Source organism: Streptopelia decaocto (assembly GCF_964273445.1).
Source record: "Streptopelia decaocto genome assembly, chromosome: 5".
Taxonomy (NCBI): Eukaryota; Metazoa; Chordata; class Aves; order Columbiformes; family Columbidae; genus Streptopelia; species Streptopelia decaocto.
The window spans coordinates 38222003-38248017 of record NC_138659.1 but is presented as its reverse complement, the minus strand read 5'-3'; the positions used below and the strand labels follow the sequence as shown (position 1 = coordinate 38248017).

At 43.3% G+C, this 26015-nt stretch overlaps 1 protein-coding gene across 6 annotated transcripts in view; it reads left to right on the top strand.

Annotated features, from left to right (window-relative positions):
• Positions 1-2308: 2308 nt before the first annotated feature.
• The window catches only part of TET1 (tet methylcytosine dioxygenase 1), a 70527-nt gene continuing 46820 nt past the window's right edge, over positions 2309-26015 (top strand). For 3 of the 6 annotated variants that reach the window (XM_082054266.1, XM_082054263.1, XM_082054268.1), the window contains exons 1-3: positions 2634-2977; positions 11048-13078; positions 19612-19662. In XM_082054266.1, coding sequence (XP_081910392.1) covers positions 11171-13078; positions 19612-19662 — 1959 coding nt within the window. In that variant the 5' untranslated portion in view covers positions 2634-2977; positions 11048-11170. Of the gene's footprint in view, positions 2432-2633; positions 2978-11047; positions 13079-19611; positions 19663-26015 lie in introns of those variants that run through there. The other 3 variants (XM_082054267.1, XM_082054265.1, XM_082054264.1) reach the window with 2 other exon arrangements.

The window sequence follows — 26015 nt, the reverse complement described above, 5'->3', positions numbered from 1 at the left end:
AAGGTCCACCGGTTTAAAGCTTTACCCCTGACAGTAGAACGTACTCAGGGAAGAAGGCTTGAGTAGCATACAGAGCTATTTTCTCAGCACACTCTTCCAGCTTTAAGTAATATATAGTTAAAATAATACTTTTGTGGTAAGTAGTTTTTGATTAAACTTTCTCTCATTCATTTTGCTTAAAAAAATGCAACCTGTGAAGTTTTTTTCATCTACAATATGGTGTAGCAGAGTTCCATGGCTTGCAACACATAGCATGAAAACATAGCTGTCTTATCTTCCAATCAGTATTTGATAAATTGACTTCATATACTCTATTTTTCACAGTGAATGTTCACTCTCTGATAACCCTTTCCATGCTGCTCTTGTTTTTGTAGTATCCTGGTTGGTATTTCACCTGGATTGCCTTCTTTCAATAGTGAAAGTATTTTAGCTGTTCCTTCTACTTTTGGTCATCTTTACTACTTTTCTCTGTGGCTTTTTAGGTTCTACTTGTGTCTTTTAAGGAGACTGTAACTGCATTTTGTATTCAAGATGTAACCAAATGATAGATCTGGACTAAATAACGATGGTGTACTGATGTTTCCAGTCCTTGTTTTTGCTCATTTTGTAATGGTTCCTAACATTCCACATGAGCAATACAGAACAGCTTTACAGAGGCATCTCTTACAGTATCAAGATCTCTGTTTTAAATAGCAGTAGCTAATTTAGAGGCTATGTTTTCCCCTCATGTGTTTCACTGCATTTTAGTGAAAGGATTTCATCCATTATTTGTTGCCCAGCTAGTCGTTACTGTGAGATCTTTCTCCAACCATTTACATTTAGCTTATTTTGGTAGGCTGAATATCTTAGAGTTGCTAGGAAAGGTTGTCACCAAGTGCTACTTGCTTCCTCTAGGATATTTATTAGTGTTGAAAAAGGCAATGAGAAAACATGTCTGTGGCTGTGAAAATGAGCAATTGTTAATTCTTCTTTGTTTCCTAGTCTTTATTATGTTTTTAATGGAGCTGTGGTTGTACATGTTGGTGTTGGGGTGCTCCTGTTAACCTGCTTATTCTAAGGAAGCTTTAGGCCTCCTTGCTTGTTGCTTTCCTCCAAGTTACTAATTTCTTGCTCCGCATTTTATTAAAGCCCGCAACTTCCAGCTTCCTAATATTAACATCTTCCAAGAAACATACTCAGCTTATATGGAGCTTTATTAATTGAGTTTGGGTTCCTTTTAATTAATTCTGCTGTGTGTAGCACTTGTGAGGCCAATAGTTCTTTTACTTCTCAAATCATCTGCAGTTTTGCCTTGTAAAAATAGCTTGTTTTACCTCTTATTTTAGCAGGGCAGGTTTTGGGAATGACAGAAGTCTTAATATCTTGTAGCAGCAGTCTTTTCAGGGAACTGTCAGATCAAGGAGGAGGTGTTATGGTTACCTAAGAGAACTCCTGTGGCATGGCTAAAATTAGCTGCCTCTGAGAGCTGGTCAGGCCAATGTTCAAAATTCAGGTGTATGTGTTGTTGGTTTCACCTTGCTGCATCTGAAATGTGTCTGTGACCTTTGCTGAGATTCCCAGATTGAATTCCTTTTTCACTGCAAGGAAATGAAGGGGAGGAGAGAAGAGGAAGAGGATGGAGGCACAAACTAGTGATGGGCTACCTACCCACTAACAATAACAATGAGCTGTGCAGTTCCATGCTTCTGCCTCTCCTTTCTCATATGTCAATCAAAATAGTTAGCAAAACACTGGCATTTAAAGCATCTTCATAGCAATGGATGTGGACAGTACTGCTCTCTTGGATGCAGCAGAAAAGCCTCTGCAGTCTCACATTTGAATGGGTTGTTTCACATCTGAAGTGCTTTATACTACAACAACTAGAGACTTAATAATAATGAAGATTAAAAAAAAAAAAAAAGTGCTGCTTGGGCATGTTGTTTCATAGATCAAATTTCTGACATGGAAAACAGTCTGAAGAGATTCTGGGTTTGGTGGCCTGCTTTCTGTTATGACAAAAGGCTGCAGTGATAATGAGTTGTGTAAGAAGGCTTGACTGACTCTTCCTCTTATTATAGCATTTTGCGCACCTCCTGGCCCCTGGGAAGGCACAGCAAATATCATCAGGGGTTCTTGATGGATGAGGTGTGGGGGATGGGGACAGCAAGGCTCATTATTATTTTTTTCCTCCCTGCGGGAGGGAGGGGGCGGCTCAGCAGCTCTTCCTCTCAAACAGCATCTCCCAGTTGGCTCCACTCGTGGCATGTCTGGGCCCGGGGGGACGCTGGTGTTTAGGGTGGCACGTGTAAGGGGAAGGGGGCTTGACCCTTTGCCCATCACCACTGAGCAGGATTTCCCTCTTCCTGCCTAAAAAAAAAAAAGGATGATTTCAGAGGGTGTCACCTCCGTGGCTGGTCAGGAGGCACGCAGCGTCAAACCGCAGCCCCCACGAGTAACTGAGTAATTTGCTTTTTATTATAATTTTATTTATTTCGTTGTTGTTGTTAAATGATCCCCGGTGTTACCAGCCTGGCATGCCGGCTGCGGCTCTCGGGGGCCAACCGGGGCGGCCCCGCCCGCCTTCACCCTCGCCTTCCCCGAGGCCGCGCCGGGCCCGTCCCGGTGGTGCCGCCGCGGGGGCCCAGGTGCGGTGAAGCGAGGCGGCGGGGGGCGGCGAATCCCGCTCCAGCCGCGGGGATCCAGGGCGCGTTTTGCCGCCTGCCGGGAGGGCTCGGTGCGGCGAGCGCCCCGCCGAGCCGCCCCCTCCCCGCTCCCTCTCGGAGGGTCCGGCAGGGCCAGGCGCGCCGCCGCCGCCGAGAGCACGTTTCGCGGCCCGGGGCTGCCTCTCCCGCGCCTGGGCTCGTCGCGCCATGGGAGCCGCCCGCCCGCGGGGGCCCGGGCCGTGAACCGCGCCTCGCCCGGCTCCGAGCGCGGAGCGCCAAGCCATGCCAGCGTCGCGTCTTCCTGTGAGCTGCGGGCTGGCCGCGCCGCAGCCCTGGTACGTGTGTGGGACGGGTCCCGGGGCTGCTGCGGGCGGGGGAGACCTCTGCTTCGGACCCCCACTCCTTCCCCCCCTGCTTCGGACCCCCACTCCTTCCCCCCCTGTTTCCCCCCCCTCTTCCCCGTTGCAAAGTTGAGCCAGGGTGGAGGTGAGGCAGGAGCAGCCCAGCGGCTGGGCTCGGCGCCCCGCGGGTCGGGCCGTTTCAGGACGAGGAGGAAGGCAGGCAGGCGGGGAGGCTGGGGTTTATTCAAATGCAAAACGCAGTTTGTTGGCCGAAAGAGCGAAAAAGTCCGGTCTCCCTGGCGGTGCTGGAGTGTGTTTGCGCTGCAGCAGCCAGAGCCTGCCTGGAAAAACCCGCCAGGCGAGAGAAACTGTCTGCAGCCTCCGTGGAGGGCAGCGAACAATTAAAGGGACCCTACCCGGCAGCCGGGGCCCCCGGCCAGCCGGAAAACCCCCGCAGCCACCCCACCATGAGAACAGCCGAGCGAGGGCCGTGCAGCAGCATCACCCTCCGGAGGTGCCGCTGGTGTGCGGGGCCGGGGGGAGCGTCCCCGGGGGCGGCTCCTCGGCTTTGCCGCGGGAGCAGCCGGGCGCGTCCGGGCGGGCGCTGCGGGCTCCCGCTGGGGCTGGCCCATTGTCTGCAGCCCGGGGTAGGGCTCTTGGGGCTGGGGGGGGGAGGGGGGGGTGGGGTGCCGGGCCGGGCCACGAGGAGCCGCTGCCTCCCCCCTAGGCGGGCCCTGCCTGCCCCTGCCCTTCCCCCTGCCTGCACTAAAGGAACCAGAGCCCGGCGGGGCTGCAACCCCTGAGGTGCTCCTGGATGCAGAGAGACCATCCAGCTGCTCTGGGAGCTAGGGGAGAAGAGGTGGCGGCCTTGTCGCAGCTGGAGGTTTGGTGCTGATGGGGATGGCCCCTGCCATGCTCCTCATGGAGCCAGGGGAGGAGGATGCAGGTAAGGAAAAAGGACGAGGTGGCCTGCTGAGAGGCAGGACCAGCTAACCTGACAAAGGTATGGCTATTAATGCCCGAAGAGCGAGCAGTGCAGCATGCTGGATTTGCAAAGGGACCACGTGCAACAGTAGTCAAAGGAGTTGTGCCAGTGCCTAGCTTGTCCTATACCCAGCCAGCCTATCCTGCACCCCAAACATATTTAAAGAGTGCCGTGGCCCACATTGCCTGTGTAACAGCAGCTCAGTGTGGTGAGATGCTACTCCGTTAGGAGGAGAGGGGAGTGTGTGAGTTGGCATCTTAGAGCAGGGCATGAGCCCACCCATGTCAGTGCAATCCCCCGAGGGGGGCAGTGAGGTGGCCTGTGTAAACAAGCTGGCCAGAGTGGCTGCACCAGCCTGGATTTGGCCAAGGAGTTATCTTTCTAAAAGTGTTAATGCAGTAATGGCAAAAAAAGGCAAAGATGCACTTGCAGTGTTAGATGTTTAAATGTGCCCAAGCAGACTTTTAGGGCAAAGGTATCTCTTTAAATTTAAAAGCCAGTGGGGAAACTTATGAAGATAACAATAATTAAAAAATCTTCTAAAGAATAGCTCTTTCCAGCTGTGCTTAGTACTGCTTTTAAGGCTCTCTTGTGGAGAGGCAGAAGGCTATTCTGTGCAGTAATCACCTTGTTTTAATTAATGTCAGTCAACATGAATTAGGAGTAGCGATTGAATCCAGAAAATGTAGTGTTTTTTCTTGGTCTGGGCAAAATTGGGCAGGTAACCTGGGTGACCCTGGCTGTAAAGGAGGAGAAAGCTGGTTTATGCTTTTCAGAAGCATTTTCTCAGGCAGCGCAAGGGTGGGTGGTGGTTGCTCTTGGGATGGGGATGAGGCTCAGTGTTTCTGGACAAGAGAGGTTGGTTGTGCTTGGAGGAGACAAGGACGGGCTGGGTTGCACAAAGTAGGTAATCGGGGAAGAATTCAAGGTGAGAACTTTCTGATATTTATGGTTTCTATCAGACCTAAGTCTTCACTGTGTAATAATTCAAAATCCCCACTGATATTTTTTTATTATGGCTGGTGTGCTACCTGTGGTTGTTAAAGCTGGTCTAAGCATTTCCATCCTGCTTTCTGTTTTCAGTTACTTAAATTTCAAAACACCTTTCAGGCTGAAATTTTCCAGGTTTAATCTTTGCCTGAAGGTTCTTCCCTCTGCCTCCCCCTTCTTTTAATTGAGTTTGAGATAAGATGATTCGGTTAGCATGCTGCTTTTTTTTGTTGTTGTTGTTGTTAAGAAAAGGCAAACCCCCTGAAGAATGGAGTCAAATATTATAAAAAAGAAATGCAGTATTTGAAACAGCATAAATGCAGAATTTGAGGGGCAGATTATTAGCTGTTGGGTTTTGTTTTGCTTGCCCTTTTTTTTTTTTTTTTTTTTTGTATTCAAAAGTACCTGGAGTGTTCTGGTGGAATGTGCTTTCATTTGGTGAACCCTTAGAAATGACGTGGTATCTTTACTTTTTAGCATTCTCCTGTTAAGTCAGCGTTGAGTTGTGCTGAGCAGAGGTTAAAGAAGCCCATGCTCCTGCGTGGGCTGCAGGAGGATACTTGCACATATGGTGTGAGTCTTCACAATAGGTTTCTGGTGCCAGTTGTTTGTCTGAGGCTTAACCTGCTTTTGTGGTTTAAACACGTGAGGTTCCTTGCTACACTTTTTTTTTAAAATTGTTCTAATAGGGCTTTCCCTAAACCAGGAAGGCTTTATTTTGTGTTATTTTTTTGTTTCACTCGCTGTGTAGGCTCCAAGGTACATGAAGTCATGACATTGCACAATGCTAAACATGGACCTCTCTGGCTGAATTTGTGGAGAATGTGTATTTCACAGCAGCCTTCAGCTTCTGTGCAGGGGAGGGAGGTGGGACGGGGTGGCAGTCCCACCTTATCCACACTTACTGACCCTTCTGAGCCCAGCGAGCACAAGAATTTAGGATGAAGGCCTTGATGGTTGATCTGCTCAACATCATCTTGTATTATTGATGTCAGTGGGAAAAGGGTTGTGCTTTGAGCATACGCCTTGGTGAGAAGCTGGGCTGCTGTTCTGCAGTGCGCGTCCCAGATTTGCAGTTATGCTGCTGGTAAGTTTTTAATACATGTGAATAAAATAGTGCCCGATTGCCTTAAAAGAAGCATAAGTCTGTAAAATAAAGCAGAAAACTCATGCGTAGTAATATGGGAAACACTGTTCTTAAATGGCATGTGGGACTGTAGAAACATCACTTGGAACAGGGCTGTGGGAGGTCTAGGGGCTGTGGGGTGCTGAGCAAGGGAGGACCTTGGGTGTCCCTCTGGGGAGGGCGTTTGGGAAATCTCCCCAGCTGCCCTGGCAAGGGAGAGAGGCCTCTTTACAGGACCATGTGTGAAATAAGTCATGGTACTGTGAAGGCAGATGAGAAGTTTCATTTTTATTTTGTAACCAAAACCAAATGGGTACTGAAGGATTAAAGAAGTCAAAACTGTTTCCCTCTTCCTAATGCATTTCCCATCTTTTCATGTACAAAGTGTTGTACAGACCAGTCAGTAGATGCAGGGAATTAGGCAAGACTGAACAGCAGATTATTGACATTGGTGCTGCTGGGAAGAATACGCAGATGGTATGACATCATCCTGAAAGCACTGTGAAAAAGCTTTTGCAGAGGTCAGATTTTCTAATATGTGTCTTCTCTGGTGTGTCTTGCATCTTCCTCTAGAGCGTTTGCTGCCAGAGTATGAGTGCTTTTCAATTCAAAGTTGTAGATCTGAGCTTGTGTGGGCAACTTCTAAGTCCGGTTGTGGCCCTTATTGCTTGGGACCTGTGTTTTATTAAGTGCATGTTATGAAAATTTCTTGTTTCCCCACTGGGCCAATCTTAAGTGACTTTTTGAAAGATACCTGTCGTGACTGAGACGGACAAACGACATAGACCAAGTTCTTCCAGGATGAAAGTAGTAGATGCCATTTATTGCCACAAGTGCATTTTTATACAGTTTTACCAATTCATGTGTCTCTTCACTATTGGTTACAAGTTACAGCAGTAACGTCTCATTGGCTATTTTTGCTATCATCAATGTTACTCTTTTACTCCCTTCTCTCTCAGGGTACATCCTTAACATCTCCAGATACTCTGTTACTCCCATCTTTCTCATGGGTAGCCCTTAATATCTTCAAGGCTAATTTCTGTTCCCGTGCCCTCCGCCGGGGAATCCACGGATCCACTGTAGTCCCACAGATACCTGAACACTGAAGCAAAATTTATTTAATTAGTACATCTGACTGTAGTGAAACCAGGTTTAACTAGTCCTAGCTGTGTCACTTTTTTCCCTAAAATGCAGCTGTGTTTGTTCAGTGGTCACTTGTTCTCTTTCATGGTACCATAAAAAAGCTGCCACCATTTTATGAGAACATGTCTTTTGATCTTTTCCCTCCCTCCATCTTCCAACAAGAATCAAGTTATGGAACAGAATTTTGATGGACACTACCTCTAAAGGGGAAAACTTGCTTTATTTATCATCCTCTTGTGCAAAGGGAAGATAAATTAAACAGGCAGGGGTTTGGGGGGATTGTATTTTGTTGTTGTTGTGTGTTTATGGTATATGTGTTTTTTGTTGGGTTTTTAATTTTTTTTTTTTTTTTTTTCCCTGGAGGCATTCCAGCAGTATGGGGTTAAATTCTCCTATTACTTTGCAGGCAAAATTCTCATTATAATTGTTTGGAATTTTGACTCAGATGAGACTAAAAGATTTAGCCCTTGATTAGCTTTTTAGCAGTATTTGTTGAGGATTATAGCAGTAAATGGGATTGCTCCAGATTTATTACTTTGAATAAGCAAAACTCAAGCAGCTGGCCTTAAAACCAGCTTTCAGCTTTGCACATGAATTAGAAGAGATAAGTCAGCTCAAGTAACAGACAGCTTTGGGATGCACTGTTATTATCCAGGGCGGATCGCCGCGAACCCTCCTGTGTGTATTAACTCTTTTACTTCATAGAGATGCCTGTTCCCTCTTCTCAAGGAGAGGGTGGTGGGTCCCACCTGATTTGGCTTTCAGAAGAAAGTTTGTTTCTCTCCTGGATGATAGAAAACGGACAAGTTATTATGTTGCCCCATGAGAATTGTGTTTGGTCCTGCTATTTTGGATATACAATTATTTTTTTGCTTTGAAATGTGACCAACGTGATACAGCTATTGCTTGTCCTTAAGAAGCGAGGAGCGGCAATTTGCAACTGCTGCAGGTATCAGCACTCAGTGCTTTAAATGGAAAAGGGAAGGTCAAGTATTTACTGGTGTTACAGAAAACAAAACTTCAGTACTAAGCTTGTAGCTACCTAATATTTTGGTCTTAAAGGTAGAAGAGTAAACGAAGCAAACACAATGTCATGTAGGTTTTTTAGGCACTTTATTTAAATAATGTTAGCTGTTTTTTTTCTAGTAGTTAAGATGATTCTGGTGGACTAGTATTCATCAAGACTATGGGCTTTCTGTAGGGGAGGCAAAGATCTCTTCCTGACAGGCATTTCTCCCAGGAGCTTATAGTCACCTCAGTGGTCAGGTGCTCAGGGTCCCAGAAAAATCAAATTAAAATCCACTATCACTTAAAAAAATATTTAGGAGTCTGTTGCCCAGATCTGTTATGAAAAACCCAGGTTCACTCCAGTGATGAAAGCAAAACAAAATGGATAAAGCTGTTGCTGTTCTCTTTGTGTCTCTGTATTGTCATACCTGAACAAGTCAAATACCAGCAGGCTTTGCCATTTTCTTTAATGCAACATTTAAATGCCAGTCGATTTCCTGTGAATGTCAGCATTCTTTGTTTACTAAGAGAAAGGGAAGTCTTCAACTGCTGGGTGTTCATAGCCTCTAATTTTGGCCCTAAAAAGAGCCAACACTTTTGGCTTTGATACTTTTTTGCATTCTTGTGAGACAGGTATATTTCTCTGTACTAAAAAAAAAACAAAAACAAAAACAACCCAAACAGAATGATCTTGCTTCTTCAGTCCTGAAGCAACCATGTTGCAATTTCCAAATGCAGGTAAAGACATTATCATGTAATTATATTGATAATTTAAAAAAATTACAAGATAGTTTTGAATGAAGCTTTTCATTGATACTCTTGATCATGCTTCCCAAACTTCTACAACAGCAGTGGCAGCTGCTTATGTAGAGAAGCAATATGAGCAGAGCGTTATACACAGTGTCTTCAGAAATCCAGTCTCTGTTTCCATTCCAGATCTCCTGTTTTCTCTTGCCATTCTGCTTCTGTTTCAGGGCTGATGAAGAGTAAAAAAACCTTTTATCTCCTCAGTTCCCCTCCTGATTCACACATTCCCATGTTGCCCAGCCCTTCTTGTTGTTTGCTGGCTGTAGGCTCTGACATTTCAGTGTATGACCCAACTTCTGTAGAGTGCTTCTGTGGGAGCTGTTTGGGGCTCTGCTGTGGCCTTTGGAGCATTACCTGCAATTATAAACAGCTATGCTTGTCTGTTTAGTGGCTCCAGGTTGGATGTTTTGCTGTGATGAAGTAGGAATGCTGGTAGCTTGTTTATTGTGTGTTTGGTGGGCATTATTTTATGATCTGACCTTAGAATTGTGTTTAGGCTTGTCTCGTACAGTAGTGCTGGCTTTAAAATGGTATTTGAGTGTGTGGAAAAACTGCTCTCAATAATAATGTTCATCTGATGTGTAACATGAAGATACGATACAGAATAATCACTTATTTAGGTAAGACACTTGGTTTGTATGTTGCAGTACACTGTATCAGTCAGCTTACTACTGCTGAATAAACAAGAGCCAGGCTTCAAAATAATTTAAATAAGCTATTAGAAAAGAGTCTGGGGAGTTACTGTTGGCTGTGGGGGAGGTCCTGTGCTCAAGGCTGAGGCAGAAACAAGGTTGCTGTCAGTGTGCGGATTTGGGGAGCACAGGAGCTGCTGGTCCTGGCTGTTGGCCATGCCAGGCCATCCCCTCTGCAGGCTGAAATTGTCTTGGCGCAGTCTGGTGCTGTCTGGTAGGGGTGGTTGCAAGCTTTTTACATCTCTCTTGCTGTAGGTATGTTTTTGTGGGTCTGGGATGCTCCTGGAGAACCTCCCTTTAGGGCTCAGGATTTTAGACATCATCGCCATGCTGCTTGTTCTTACTTTTCTTTCCCTCTTCCCATCACTGAGGTGCAGGTGGCCTGCAGGTGACTTGGTTTGGGCTTAAGGAATTCAAAGGAACACCTTCCTGCCAGAGACTGCAGAGCCTCTTGTAGGATGCCCTTGCCTACCCATCTGATCTACTCAAGCAGCTAAATAAAGCTTATAAAGCCTTCCATGGATACTTAAAAGCAGCATGTAGTTAAAAACTATGTACTTTGTACTGTCGTATTTGGGGACAAAAGTTTAGGACAATTGTGTGGCATTTTGTTGAGGGTCGTAATGGCAAAGCCAAGGCAACTGCATGTGCAATATATCTGATTTAGCTGGACAGGACAGAACCAAGGCTTGTGCTGTAATGCAGCATGTGGGAGCATTATCCTGGGAGATAACCATGGGGAAGGCAATCCTTCCCTGGTTCGGTTCGCCCATGAACGGCACTATGACTCAAGACATCTTCATGGAGCTTGTTGCTTCTCCTGTTTTACCTGGGATTGCACTGTGGTGGAGAGATGCCTCGGTGATGGTGTATGCGTGCACACACACAACAGAGAAACTCAGCTCTGTTTATCTCTCCTGAATGTCGTTATAGTCACAGCTTTATGTTCAGCGGTGAATCTATGGATGTAAACATTAGCCACTCTTACTCAAGAGAAAGGGTAGTTAATGATCTCTTAATAAGATTGAGAAAATTCAAACTTCTTAGAATTGACATAAAAGAGTAAATATGTGATGTTGCCTGGTCATTTGAGGTCAGTTTCATTCTTCTTTTATGTTACAGGCATTTAGTCAAGCTTTCAATTTTGAAATATACTAATATTTTTCAAAGCTTTTGTGTTAATTGAACATAACATCCAATATTTATAATTCTAATAGTATGGTTTTTAAATATTAAAAATGGTCAGGTTAATATATATGTACCCTTCATTAATGAGAATTATATTAATGCTATTTTATTTTTTTCTGTTTCAGAGCTAATGGTGTATCACCACAGAGGGCAGCAATGGGAGTGTGCAGTTTTCTATTGAAAAGTTCTCTCAAGAGCTCATGATTTTTTTCCATCTCTCCTCTTAACGTTTCTACTACTCCACAGACATGGCTCACCACGCGAGGCCTTCCAGATCAGTCAAAAAGGAAGAGTTAGGCAAAAGGAAAATTAACCAGGGCAAAAAGAAAACTAGCCAAGTGAGAAAGAAAGCCACAAAGACTTCCACAAAAGCTGTTAGTTCTGGAAAAGGCAAAAAGCCGGTGCAAGAAAAAGATGTTAAGAAAAAGCAGCAAGAAAAGAAACCAATCATGAGCTCTTCAGGGAGACTTCTCAGGAGCAGTGTAACCAGAACCTTGTCTGGAGCATCGTGGGTGACTTTGGAGAAAGCTGACAGTATCCTCTTTCATAGCCAGGATTGTTTCAACATCAATGGCTTCACAATGTCTCTCCGTAACAGATCGTTCTCCCGTAGATTGTCCCAAACTCCAACAATTGCAAAGCCCAGGAAAGCTGCAGCACAAAAAAAGCTAGAAACGAAGGAAAAACATGAACAAGAAGCCCTAGCAGTAGTAGAAGAAAAAAATGTTGAAGCAGGCGAAAGAGGTTTGAAACAAGATTCAGCACAAAGTGAGTTGGCTCCTCTGCCTGTAGAAGATGGTCCATGTAGTGTAGGAGAAGAGTCTGCTGCCACATGTGCCAATCAAGACAAAGAGGTAGAAGTACCCGAAACAAATTACTCCGTACCAAGCAGTCAGGTAACTGATGACAATACGGAAGTGTCAGAGGTGAAATGTGAGCACGAAGACCTGCCCTGTGAGCAGACACCCAGTTCGGCTAAACCATTTGTTGAAGATGCTGTCCTCGTGCTTCCATCTTCTGGTGCTGTAATCACCTCTGAATCGAACTCTAAGGTGTGTGCAGAGACCCCCTTTGATCTGGTGCCTAACAACGAAGAAACCGACTCCATTTCTGTCGATACCTCAGACCTCAGCTCAGCAGTACTGTCAGAAGAGTCGGTCCCCCTTGCCAAATCCCACATCGAAGGAGAGTTGGACCTGGTGCTACCTAGTGAAGAACAAGACTCGAATTCTGCACCTATAGTTACCTCTGAGTTTAACTCACAAGAACATTTATTAGAAGATGCAAGCTTATTTGCAGAGTCCTGCTTGAAGGCAGGCTGGGATTCAGAGTCTGAGAATAAAGACATTACTTCAAATTCCAGCTCTCTAGCTGTCACTGAATCAAATTCACTTTTGCATTCTGAAGGTGCAAGCTCACTTGCAGAATCCCACATGAAACTGGCTGTGGATTTTGTACCCATTTGCAAAGAACTTGACTCAAGTTTGGATTTGAGTTGTACAAGAGAGAATTCAGAATCTGACTCAAAAACAATATTTACAGTATGTGAAACAGCTTCCAATACCTCTTTAAACAATATTGAAGTGGAGGACATTGAACAGCTTGTTAAATGTATCAATGCAGAGACATTAATTTTGAGTTCAGGTTATATCCCCACTTTATCTCCAGATTTGGAAAAAACCACAGTTGATAAAGTCTCTGGTGAAAGCTCTGGACAGTTTTCTGAAGCTTTTGTTTCGGAGTTGCCTTTGAGCACGGAAATCTCTGCTTTTGCCTCAGAAAAAGCCATAGATGCAGATTTGCCAGCTGACTCAAGACTGCAGCACAATGATTATTCATCACAGCTGGGAAGTGTTGGAGTGAGCTTGAATTTGGTTCAGGACAACGTGAGCGGCAGCACTGAAACAGTTGAGGCCTCAGGGCCATCCTCTCTTAAAACTCCAGCTGGTGATTACCCTGTTCCATATTCATCTCTGCTCCCAATGCTAGAGAAAAAGAAGCGAAGGCGCTGTGGAGTCTGTGAGCCCTGTCTGCGGAAAACAAATTGTGAAGAATGCAGCTGTTGCAGGAAACGCAAAACGAGTCACCGGATATGTAAAAAGAGAAAATGTGAAGAACTGAAAAAGCCACCACCGCCAATCATGCTGCCTTTTGAGGTAAGCCAAAGAAGTTGCAAATTAAGTCACTCTTTTGAGGCTTGAGGTACATGTTGAAATTCTGCCAAGGGAAATGCTGGTCACTGTACAGCTTTAGGGAGTGCAGGGTTAGTGTTGGAGCTAACAGGTTGTGTAGTAACTTTCCCTTGTCATCTGTAGAGGTGTAGAGTAAAGTGAGCTGGAGTTATTCTTGTTCCTGCTGTGTAAATGCATAAAATCAGAGGTAAGTAATGGCTTTAACTCTGTGTTCTAGCTATTGGCATATTGGCCAAAACAATGAGTTAATTGAGGGCATGAAGAGATGAGAAAGATTGAAGTACAAAATGTGGGGAGGGAGGAGAAGGAAGGCAGTCTTAGGAGACTGAATTATTAGTGTGAGTGTCTGTATTTCAAAATACTTAAAAAGCAAAGGCAGACAGGCTATTTGCTCCTCAATCTAGTTAAAATAATTTGCTTGTGATGACAGATTTGGTGGAAATAAATTTAAGAGCTTCCAGACCAGACTGTAGCTGCATTTTCCCCTTTCTCATCTCTCTGCCTTTCTAATTGTCTGTTTTTCTGTTTCTCTCATTTCACTTCTCCTGCCTGTCCCCTTTTGTCTTTTACCACATGCCCCATACATACTTTACTTTCTTTTTCTGTGTTTCTTACTCATTTTTCTGATCCATCAGGCTTTTATAACCCAGGTCATTACTTTTGGAACAAAGAGGAGGGGAAAAGACAGTCTGTATGCCCCTGTGATAACAGCACTGACCTTCTGAGAGATTTCAGTTTCAAGATCAGGCTTTAAATCAGGTAAGTAGGGAGTTGAACGTAGATTTCCCACATCCCAACTGAATTGTCTGCCCTCTGAGCTGCAGAGTTAGCCTCTGCGCTGCTGTGTCCTGCTGAAAATCTGCTTTGTATGATCCTACAGCACCTGAGCCATGGAGAGGGAGAGATGCTGTCTCGGTAGTTAAGTTGCTGGGACATTTGCCTTGGGATGTGGGAAACTGAGGTTCAGGTCTCTGCACTTGTGTGTACTCTGAGTGGAGCAGCTCATGCTGGGGAGAATGCACCTGCAAAATGCTTCTCCAGAGCAGTTTCATTAAAATGGTGTGTTCTTACAGCAGGTAGAAATTCCTGTCTGCTGTGGAGATCTCAGGAGACCTCCTGTTGTCACTGCTCTGCCCTGTGCTTACCAGGGTTTGCAGAGAAGTCTATGCTCTTTTTAAGGCAGGCAAGCAGAAAGAAAAGTCCTGTAGCAGTGAGGGGATATGATATATTCCCCATTGTGGGGGAGTATATTTGAAGTTGTAATGGTTAGGGAAGTAGGTTTAAACAGCCTGGCTCTGAGTTCATTCAGAAACCTCTTTGTGTCTCAGCTGCTCTGAAATGCTCTTAAAAAAAAAAAGTGAGGGGAGGGACAGCTATAATGTGAGTTAAGGTATGTATTAAAACAGTAGGGCTGATAGAGACCGATCCTGACTTCATAGAGCAAGAGAGTAGTGACATTATGTCCTTTTGTATATTTAGTCAGTGGGATTGAAGAAGCTCATGGGAGAGAACCAGTGGAGTTGAGGTAGGAAGTGATCTAAAAGCCGTGTTCTAAAACAGGGTTTGGCAGGGTTGGTGAAAGGAACCACTCCAGCTTTTCTGTCAACCTTTGTTCTCCAGGCTAAACATACTTCTGTTCTCGTTGCTCAGGCTGACCTTCTCTTTGCAGATTAGCTTTGCCCCTTCACCTTTGTCCTCTTTGGGTGCTCCTTTTTCTTTCTTTATGAGAGATTACTTGTTTTTATTATTTGGTGGCTTTTTTTTCTTTGCTTTTATTCTATTAAACTGGTCCCATTTTGTACAATGCATGTAGAACTGCACCAGAGGCCTCCATTTCTTGTTAAATTTCATATAAAGTTTAGAGTACTGCTTGGAGGAAATGAAGTATTCCTGACATTTAAGAACATGTAAGGTATTTTCTTATAAAATTGTATTTGAATGAAACTTGATGCCTTTTCAGATATTTCTAAAAGAAAGCCTTGCCTCATTTGTAACCTCTCAAAACTTTGCCATGAGAAAATAGGAGATGGATGTATTTCTACAAGGTAGATATGTGAGGAGAGATCTTAAAAGATGTTGAGATACAGGGGCAGATGTTGGGGGATGAGAAACACTTGCTCTGTTCAGCAGCTGTCCTTTAGGTAAGATTGTAGCACTCAGAAGGGAATTCCATTGTGTTTTCTCAAACTGGTAGGACTGGGACTGCAACAGCTGGGACTTCTCTGACAGTAACGTGTTTCAAATAGAGGGCAGCTGGGGAAAAACCAAAACTGTAGGTCTCTGTCCATGGTATAGAAAGTGAATGTAGTAATTGAGGTTGTCCTAGGGCTTTTTTTTTTTTTTTGCAAGTCATGCATCTCTCTCATGTTGGTGGAATGTGCTTTTTGGAGGTGATTCACTGGGAGGAAGGTGTAAGGGGATAGACATGCTCTGCATGACCACAGCTTAAACATCGGTGGTTTGCTTTAATGGCAATTATCTCTTCTCATTCTAAGTAAACAATGCAAAAGTGACAATGAAGTCAGTGAGGGTTATGTACGTTAAATAGTTGTAGGATAGCCGGTGCAGGCATTTGCAGTCCATGTGTGCTATTTAAAAAAGACGTGTTGGTTTTCCTTAAGAATATATGTGGATTTACAATTACAGCAAGTACCGCCTGGCAGAAGCTGTAAGTACAGACTCAGGTGTATATTCCAACACATATGCCCATGTATGCACAAGCATTCAACCCTCAGAGAGTATCAGTTGCATGTTTGGAGCTGGTAGTAGCTCTGTTACTTTCATTAATTCACACACAATCCAGATAAAGATTTGAAAACTACTTTGGACTTGAAAAATACCACTTAAAAATAATGTCCACATAAACCTTCAGTGATACTTCACATTGCTGAAGGTAATGGGTTTTGCAGGAATGTGACATCTTGAAAGTCTGGATAAAGCGTTGTGGGCTTGAGTTCGCAGCCCCTGCATGTGGCAGTATTGCTATATGCAATGCCGTCTTCCTGGGTGATTCACACCATGGCTGTTTGGTTTGGAGTTGGCAAAGAAAAATCCTAAAAGATATGGGGGGGAAAAATTTTTTTGCATACTGAAATTTTTGAAAGAGCAGCCTTGGAGGGTTTGAGTTTGCATAGATAAGAGTGTGATGCTTCCACATTCTTGTCTTGTCTGTTGTTTTCTGACATAGTATATCCGTCACTTAAGGCTATTTCACAGCCTTTTCTGTTTTCTACCGAAAAGCATATTTAATTTGAAGAAGCGGTCTGCTTTGCCGCCACCGTATGGTCCCGTGCATTGAGTCCGCCTGGATGCGTTGCAGAGTGAGGTGGGGATTTCCGAGGCTTTAAAACCACCCTGTAGATAGGAAGTGCTTGCCATGGTACCTGTTGTAGGGTTCTGCCTGGGCCAGGAGCCCTCTTGGGGTGAAAGCATCTGCTGGCGAGAGCTTTAGCTCATGTTAGGTAAGGTACTGCTAATGGTTTAGTGGGAGCTGGAGTCAACAAATGGGAAAAAGTCAAGTCACCGAGCATAAGTGCACTGCATTGGACAAGGTGTCTCGAGACGTCTTATTTAATAGCTGTAATCTGAGTAACATGGAAATATTAAATAACAATCAAGGCCTGCTTGCTTGTGGGTTTTTAACATGCTGCCAAAACCCCAGACATATTTAAAAAGGATGCCGCAATTGGAGTTTGTTGGGAACCTTCCAGTAAGCAGTTCTTTGAATGGAAAATGCTGATTTAACAAAGCTTTTGCAGCTACTATCTGTCTCAATCCAATTATTTGGGGGGGCAAGTTTCTCAAGATTCCAAATGAAATTTCAGCTTAAAAATGTGAAAAGGGGGAGAGAGAGTTATCAGAACAGCTCGGTGGTTGGGACACTTTGATGCAGACCAGGGCCTTGAACTTTGGTCTCCCATATCCCATCTGTCTCTTCTTGAACTTTTGAGAGGCTTGGTCTGCTTTTGGAACACAACCAAATGTTGAAATCTCAAAATTAAAAAAAAAAAAAAAAAGGCAAAATAGAATTCTTGTTTTCTAGCCAGACCTAGTTATAATCAAGAAATTTAGACTTTGTGGTATTTATTTTACAATAGACTCCAGAATTATTTAAGCCAGTTCTATTTTAAAATAAGTGCACATAAACCACTCCTCTTGAATATGATTCTTGCGAGTTTTGTAAGGGGATAGCAACGTGGGCTGGAGGGGTTTGTTACTGGGTGCCCAGGATGAGCAGAGCTGTGTGCAGGGAGTTGGGGTAGTGCAGTTTACTCTCATTTTACACACATGTGCTCCATGGATGTGTAAAATAATTACAACTTGAACTCCTTTGTCACTCTCTGTGATTCTGGGTGTGGACTATAATGCAGCCTAAATTATAGGTAAACTGTTTAGTTTAGGGTCTAGTTACTTTCAGAGTATGTGTTTAAAACATTGCCTATTCACTGCTGGTTATTTTCTGTGCCAGTTGTTACAGCTTTTACAGAGAAATTTTTATTTGAAGAGGTTTTTTTTCCTTTCTTGCGTATGAGGACCCATCCTAATGGGAGGGTAAACTGCCTGACTAACAAGGAAACCTGAAACTCCTGCTGCAGTGCTGTCCAGGGCACGCAACAACTTGGGGGTTGAATCGGAACACTGGGCCTTAGGTTTCCAAGCAAACAAAATAAATATTATTTTTAATAGTTTTCTGGACTGTAAAGCATCTTAAGTAGCCACAACTGCAAAGAAGAATCAGATTACAGAGCGTATGTACCTCTCTTGTTTTTATTATGCTTAAAGACCCTTGTAGGCTTGTGGTATTTAGGGAAGACATTACAGATCAGTAGTTTTGTTTTACCTGATCCTAAATCCTGTTTAATATAGTTCTCTGGTGCAACAAGTTAGGAGCTTGAATTGGAAGGGAGCATCAGACAACAAAAATGAGCAGCAGCTTTGCCTTGCGTTTGCTGCAGAGTGAGTTGTGTCCACATTCGGGCATTGGCACCACTTGAGTGATTTGCACCAATAACGGGTCAGGAATTAACACTTATAATTTAGCAGTAGATAAAGAAAAGAATTTTTTAATTTTAGTCTGTAGCTGCTGAAAAGATGTTCTTACAGTTTTTTCGTGGCCAACTTTCTGGTTTAGGTGTCAGCTGCAAATTGTTCCAGTAAATGGTTCAGTGATAGTGGGGTGTTACATTTGTGATTTGTGAGATCTGTGATTTGTTACCCAATGTCTGCCATACGTAAGGGCTCAGTGTGCAAACTGTGGTAGTGCTGTGACCCCTCCATCCTCCTTTTGTCCAAATGAACATTTTAAGCAGGTGGAGATGTGGGAAAATGCTTGCATTTGATGTTTATACGGTGGCCTGTTCACACGGTGATGTTTGCAGCAAGATGCTTTGCTAGGAGCGGCAGGGATGGGTGCAGATGGAACTGTTATGTTGTGCGGGTTGCTGGCAGCAGGTGATGGTGGGCAGGTCTGTGTGAGCTGGCTGGTTGTGGAGCCTGGGGCGTGCGGGGCTCCTGGTCCCAGGCAGCGTTTTTGGAGGGGGCCAGTGCCTGCTGCACAGTGGTTCCCTTGGCTTGGGGCAGATGCTGCAGGCTGCCCGCGACAGCAAGGGAGGTGATGCTTCCTCGTTTCCACTCATTCCAGGGTGAGCTGGGGCATCCTGGGGAGCTTCACCAGCAGACCCCCGGTGTCTCCCCGCCTCTGTGCCCCGGGGGACCCCGTTTGTTGCACAGATCGCCCGGCCCCGTCCAGCGCTTCGCTGCCTGTGCACACGTGCGGGCGCGCGCACGCACACGTGCGCCTCTGCACGTGCGCGGGGGCCGCGTCCTCGCCTGACCCCGCGCCGCGGCCTCGGCGGAGCCCGCGCGCGCCGGGCCGTGCACGCGCCTGTGCGCGGCGGCGCGGCGCCGGCTCCGCGTCCGCCCCGCGCAGCAAGTCCGTGCCGTTTCTTGCCGGCGGCCGCCGCGGCGCCCGCACAGGAGCCCCTTTGTTTGCGCGGAGCCGGCGGGAGCGCGGGAGGAGGCCGGGGGGGTGGGGGAGGACGCACCGCGCGCTGCGGCTCTCAGCCGCCCCCCATTGGCTGGGGGCCCGGCCCGCGGCTCCTCGCGCCGGCAGGCGTGCGCGCGTGCGGGGCAGGCGGGGGCGGGGCGCGGCGCGCGCGGCCGCCCGCAAGCCGCACGAGGCTCGCGCCCGCGACGCCGCCTGGAGGAGGGAGGGCGCCGCTGCGGCAGGAAGCAAGATGGCGGCCCGGGGGGCGCCGCTGTGAGGAATGCGGGGCGGCAGCGGGGCCGGCTCCTGGGGGCGGCGGGGGCCTCTCCCCTCGGCCCTCTCTGTGTGGCGGGGTGGCGGCAGAGGGGCCGCGTAGAGCCGCCGGCCGCCCGCTGAAGTGCCGCATGTAAAGCATTCTGGGTATTTGAGCAATATTGCAGTTTGATAATAAAAAATCGGAGGTGTCTGCCTTTGTGACCACAACTTATTCTGCAATTTGATGTTTTTTTAGGTTCTAACTGAAAACAAAAGGCCTCAGAGGAGGAAGCAAAGAGTTTTAAAGGTAACCAATGATTGCTTTAATGTTTATCTCCTCCTGTTTTAAGCAGCATTTTCTTGTCATGTAGCTGAGGAAGCCGAAGGGTTAAACCTCTGGGAAGAGGCGCTTTCCAGCTATTCAGGAGACTGGCTAATTTTAAAAGCACAGAACATGTTAACATGTTTTTTTTTTTTCTTCCTCTTTCTCTCCAGCATGTTGTATACATATTTGAATCTTTCTGCACAAGTCTGCAGACCAAAAGTTTGGTTTCCATTGCATTGAAGATTCACTTTTAATTTTCTCTGTTCCTAGTTTCTTACTTTCAAAGGTAACAGTTGAATCTTGGTGGGGCTTTTAGTATACAGATTTTATGGTGTCTGAAATTTAATGTGAGAAGTCAATGTTATAGTGCAAATCAAATAAATAGAAGTTGAAATTTTATGCATATGTTACTGTAGTTTTGATTTCTTCTTTCCTTTGAACTTTAGAACACTTCAAGTGAAACTGAAAATCTGTAAACTTACACCAGCCTTCAGTTTCACGTGGTAACAGGTTTCTTCCAGGTTTTTAAGATGGCTATCTTTCATGGTAACAAAAGATTGGTGTTTCAAATGGAAATGCTTTGGTTTTTAGAGCAAAATACAGACTTGCTACACTCATTAAAAAAAAAAACAAAAACAAACCACAAACCTGGTAGCACATCGGTATTGCATCTTTTGTTTAGCCTTTAGAATATTTTGAATAGAAGTTATTAATTGTGTTGCAAACTGACGTGTTAGAGGATGGATGGTGTGTGTAACATGAAGCTAAGAAAAATGAGAAAAAATGTGTTCTTAAACTATGTTGAACTATTATGTTTTTTCTAGCTAAATGTATTATAAGGTAGTTTAGTGTTGTTTCAGTACATTAAAATTTCAGAAGTTCTTTGGCAATAGTGGATTTCATAAATGCTGAATATAGTGTAATTTTATTTGAAAACTTTCCAGTTTCTTATCAGTTTTGTCATCACTGTTACTCATTACAGAAACTTACTTAAAAGAGTTAGAGTTTTGTAAGACAATGCAAATTTAAAAGTTAAAGTTGGGCAAGGAGCAGATAACCTGTTTGACTTGCAAGTACGACCAACCTCAAGGGTGTCTGTCTTTTCATGTGTGACTAGTAGTTCAAACCTGTGTGCTAACAGTAATTGCCATTGTACAACGCTAGCAAATGTGGGGTTTTTTTCTTGCATCAAATAAATAAATTAATTAAAAATTAGCATTTGTCATTAAATCATGGATATACTTCTGACTTAATTTTAATTACTGCTGCTTTTGTAACAGCGCACAGGTGTAGTTAAAACTTCAATGTGTGTTCTTTCTCTGTGTTGTGTGGATTGGTTGATAGTGGTGTGCAAAATGACTGTGAGTAGTTTATTTTTGTAACATGTAATTGGTATGACACCTGTTGAAGTGTGAAAAATCTTTTTTTGGGGGTTGGTAGCTGGATATGTTGTACCAGTCATCTGTCCACAATGGGGGTTCATGGTAGGTCTTAAGAGTTTTCTCTTTGAGTTCATTTTGCCCGTGTTTCTGGTTTGATGGCAGAGCAGGTTGCAATGAAATACGATGCTGTTGTTCCTCTGCTTCCCAAAAAGCCTTCTGCAGAGGTTTTTTCCCTTGGCTCTTAAATGGAAAAGGGTTTTCTAGTTTTGTGTGTGTGCATACTATCCTATGTTAGTCATTGGACTTGTGTTGGCCTGTGGTATGACTTCTACTTTGTTGAATTGGTTCTGCAACATTTCTTCTTTGGTTTTAGATATTATTTGTGTTTTCTAGTATTTATTTTTTGGTGCTGAAGTGTTTTCCGTAAGAGTTTGTTTGCACCCCCCCAAGTAAGGCGTGGTACATCTGAAGGTATCTCATGAAATGTCTGGGTTTGGGTTGGTGGGGATTTTCTTTGGTTTTGGAGGGGAGGAGGGAGGTTGGTTGTCTTGAATTATGTTGCAGTTCCCTGTTACCTGCAGTAAACTTAAAAAAAGCTACATAATTTGTAGACTTTTTTACAAGGGCATTTTTAGAAATACGACATTCTGGTATGTTGACTTTCTTAACCTGGCTTCTCTTATTGATGGGACTGCTACGTAAAGTGGAATTGTTATATCTCTTGACTTATAACTTTAACATTTGGTTTAATGATCAGGAATGATTGAGGGCATCTGACCAGTGAGACTTTTGAAGTTTTAACAGAACAATTTTTTCTTTGTATTTTGCTTCAAATAGCATTGTAATTTTTTTTTTCCTTCCAGTAATACATAGAATTAGTGTTTTTCTCATTCTCTTAAGTTTTTGTAGATGCACATTTATTTACTTGGAGGGCTAGCACTCTTTCTAACTGTTCTTCTTAGGACCAGCATATTTTCTAATTCTTCTGTATAGGGTGAAAATAAGTAGTGCTTTCCTGTTGAAAACAGATTGGACAGATATAAACATTAAAATTAAAAGTGATATATACTATTATACTCTACCTTTCATTTACTATCTGTCATTTTCCACACTTGTGTTTTAGTGCTTCTTTCTGGTTATTGTAGGAGGAGTCACTTAGGAAATTCTTCTGCAGCATAAATACTATATTAGGTTCCCCATGTTTATTTTGAAAGAACATCTGAAATATTAATCACTTCTAGCAAGCAAATGCTCATTGAATAGAGAGTCTTTGTGAGTTCATAGTAATGGATACTAAGGAAGGAATGTGCTCATGGTTTTTCTTACCGCTTGTGTTTTCTCTAGTTAAGCAGACACTTCTTTAATTTTATTCTTGATAATGGAAAGTCCTTATAGAAGGGATTCATACTTAAAAATTAATTTGTCTGCATTTCAAAAGGCATATTATACCCCCTTCCTCACTTACTATCATTTTCCTTTTGGCCATTCAGCAGTGTTTTCACTTGGTTTGGGCATCGCACTGCACCTCTCCTCAACACTGGGGAGAAGTTTGCAGTCATGTGCAGGTTTATTTACACAGAACTCAGGAGAATGGGACAGCTGAACATGATATTGTCAGGGAAATGTACAATTATCAGGTGTAGACAGCAGTGGCACCAGTGAGGAAACCTCCCACAGATCAGGTACGGCTTGAGAAGGACAGTCTGTGATCTTTCTAGTGGGTGCTGTGAGGTCAAGGGTGCTGTTTGGGTGCCTGCAGATGTTTGCTGCATTGATGGAGATTTTAAAAAAAAAGAAAAAGGAACAGACTGTGAGAGAGATCCAGAATAATACATGCAGTGCTAAGTGAGTATTATAGCTGCACACACGTTCTTTGTTCTCTGACTGATTCTGTTTGCCTGTTTATGCATAAACACTATAATGGTGATGGTGTGTGGCCAGTGAAGTGCCAGTGGTGCCCGCTAACTCTGTAAAATTGTTCAGTTTAAGCCAAACAAAAGCCAGAGATGACTCAGTATCTAGAACTGTTGGTTTGTTTATGAACATCATATTAGAAACCCTGAAAGTTTCATTTCCATCAAAGCTACAAATATATACTTGAACGCTCTCCTAATTTTACTCCTCTGCACATACAAAGCATAGTGTTTTTTTCAAAAACAACTTGAAAATACAAAGTTAGTTTGGCAGACCTGCTGTTACCCTTTTATGATGCCATTTTAGTTCTGCTGCTTAAGGAAATTAAAAATACACCTTTTTTTTTCAAGATCATATATATGTTAACAAGAGTTAAACTAACTGCTACTGTTCATGACAATGCTTTGAGTGAGCATGGATTTAACTGAATTTGAAATCTATTCTAAATTATGGTGGATATTTTTAGTGCAAAATATCTGCCAGAATATTTAACTGGAATAAATTAAATTTTATTACTTTTTTCTCCCACTTTTAAAATAAGATATGAGCCAGTTAATGGATGGAATTGCAGTGCAGTGGAGTTTTACAGAGGAAGAAGACAGAACAGTGTTAATACATTGGAAAGGATGTTGTCCAGACGGTAGTTATCTTATTCTTTGTGTTTTTAAGGGGACATTATCACCTTGGGATGTATTTATTCAGTAAATACACCTTAAAATTGCTTTGAGTACTGGTTGAAAGTGTCTGCCTGTTTCTTAACATGCCTTTTTGCTCCCTTTTATTGATAAGGAGAGTTTATTTTTGGTATGTGAGTAGCCTACATAAACTTTTAAAAATAAGTAACTTACCTGTTAACTTAGTTTAAAAAAAAAAAAAATCTGTGTTTTTTTTTTTAAAGAAATGTTCTTCTAATTTTGACTTTTCAAGCTAGGTGTGTGTCTGTCTAAATGGGATTCAATTTTTTTTTTTGTTCTTGATAGGTTCATGCACCCCACTTGATGTGAGCAGGCATGATCAGGGCTGTAATGTAGTTGCATGCTTCCACATGCAAACTTTCCAGCACTTCCACAAGAATGCGCTCACGTGAACATACGAAGCACCCCTGTATTTTGTTTGTACGGTACTGCTGAGACTACTCATGTATGTAGACTTTTTTTTAATGGACTTGTAACAAAGAAGGCTGTTGTAAATGGTCTGTAAATTATTAATCTTACTCTAGTAATTTTCTAGTCCTTAATTTTTCCAGCCGGTTTCTGGGGGAGTTGAAGCCTCTCCCTTGACGACTTTTTCCTGCGATAGGATGCAGAAATGCTCCCTCGCTTCAGTGCTGCTCCCTCTCCCGTCCACCACCTCCTCCTCAGGACCCCGTGCTGCTTCCTCAACAAGATTTTTATATTTAGTGTTACTGAGTACAAAGAAGTTAGTTTAGCAGATAGTACTGCAGCAGACTTCCACATTGACATTGGTAGGAGCCTCGCCTATGTAGAGACCAAAAGATTTAATTCCTACTAAAATAAATTTGTAATTATAGGATTTTGCTTAGGAGGTAAGAAGAATCCATGCATTCTTACAAAGGTGTTTTCTTTTTAAATGTCAAATACATGGAACTTAACCAATATCAAGAAAAAAGAAAACAGGAATTATGTATAAAGAACTAACAACAATCACTTTTCATTAACCTATGTAGAATTAGTATATAGAATATATTTGGCTATCCTTGTCCTAACAGCTTTAACGTTAAGCCTTTTGGAATATTTGGATTTTTCAAGGATGACTTAAAATTGAGTGGTTTGTGTCTTGACTCTTGACTGAATTCCTTTTCTAATCAGTGTTTTGTTGGTATTTTCTGTATTATATCATAATTTGATACTCTGTAGTAGATTGATGCTATACGTTTAATTTACCTAAAATATAAGTTTTGCTGAACTTGTGAATAAGAGGAAAAATTTCTGTGTATTTAAAAATGTAAAGCATTTTCTTTTGTGACATACGGTCACTGTCTGAATTGTGCAGTGCAAACACCAGTGTTGCAGTGCTGCTCCAGGACAATGTTGCTGTGATTCCAGTATGGGAGTGAGAGTTGGTGCTCCTGTGGAGAGAAAGTGGAAGTTACATACAGTGTGAATTCCACTTTGAGCTTTATTTAAAACCATAGGTGTGCTAGCTCTAGTAGAGACAGAAGAGAAACATCGCTTGTCTTTTTATAGGCTTTTTTTTTTTTCCTCATGAGAATAAGCAAAACATAGAGATGCAAAATCCTCAGTACTGCTGCAGCCTTGCAGCTTGGTGGCTTAAGTAATCAGCATGACTGTTTTTCTTTATTTTATCTGATTTACCTTTAGCTCTTCCTCTGACATACCTGTCCACAACTTTTCTATTGCTAAAGTGTAGTAGTTGTTCCTTTTAGTCTTGTGGCTCCTCATCAGCTTTAAGACCAGGCTAGAATATACCCATAATATATAGATGTTTAAATTTGTTACAGTGTGTATTTGGGACCTGTGCTGATATTTCAGAGTGAGGGACAAATGAGGCATATATGTGTGTGAGGGCTGGTTAGTGCTGTTAACTTACGGTTGTGTGTGTATCCGAGAGCAGCTACCAGTATGTAGCAACTTGTAAATAATATAGTTGGTTGTGCAACACATGGTTAGACACTTAAACTGGGCCCTAAATTAAGGAGTTTAGTATCTTCCTGATTAGATTATAGAACTGGCAATGTTATGTGATTACCTTAGCAGTTCAGATCTTTTCTGCACTGGAACTGAAGGAAAATTATTAACTTATCAGTTTGCTTCACATCCTGAGAGGTAAGGCTGTATCAGTGTATTGGGGTTAAGGATCGTGTTTTAGAAATACTTCAAAGAACTTGAATTTAAAAATTCCTGTGGATGAGAAGTGCACCAAAGCACCCAACAACATGCTTAAAAGATTCTTTACTTTTCTCTGTCCCACTGCAAGAATGTGCACCATAGTTCCAGTCCAGACTTCTCTGGCCTCATCTTAAAGTCATTGAGTCCTATTACACTTTTGTCTGCTAGA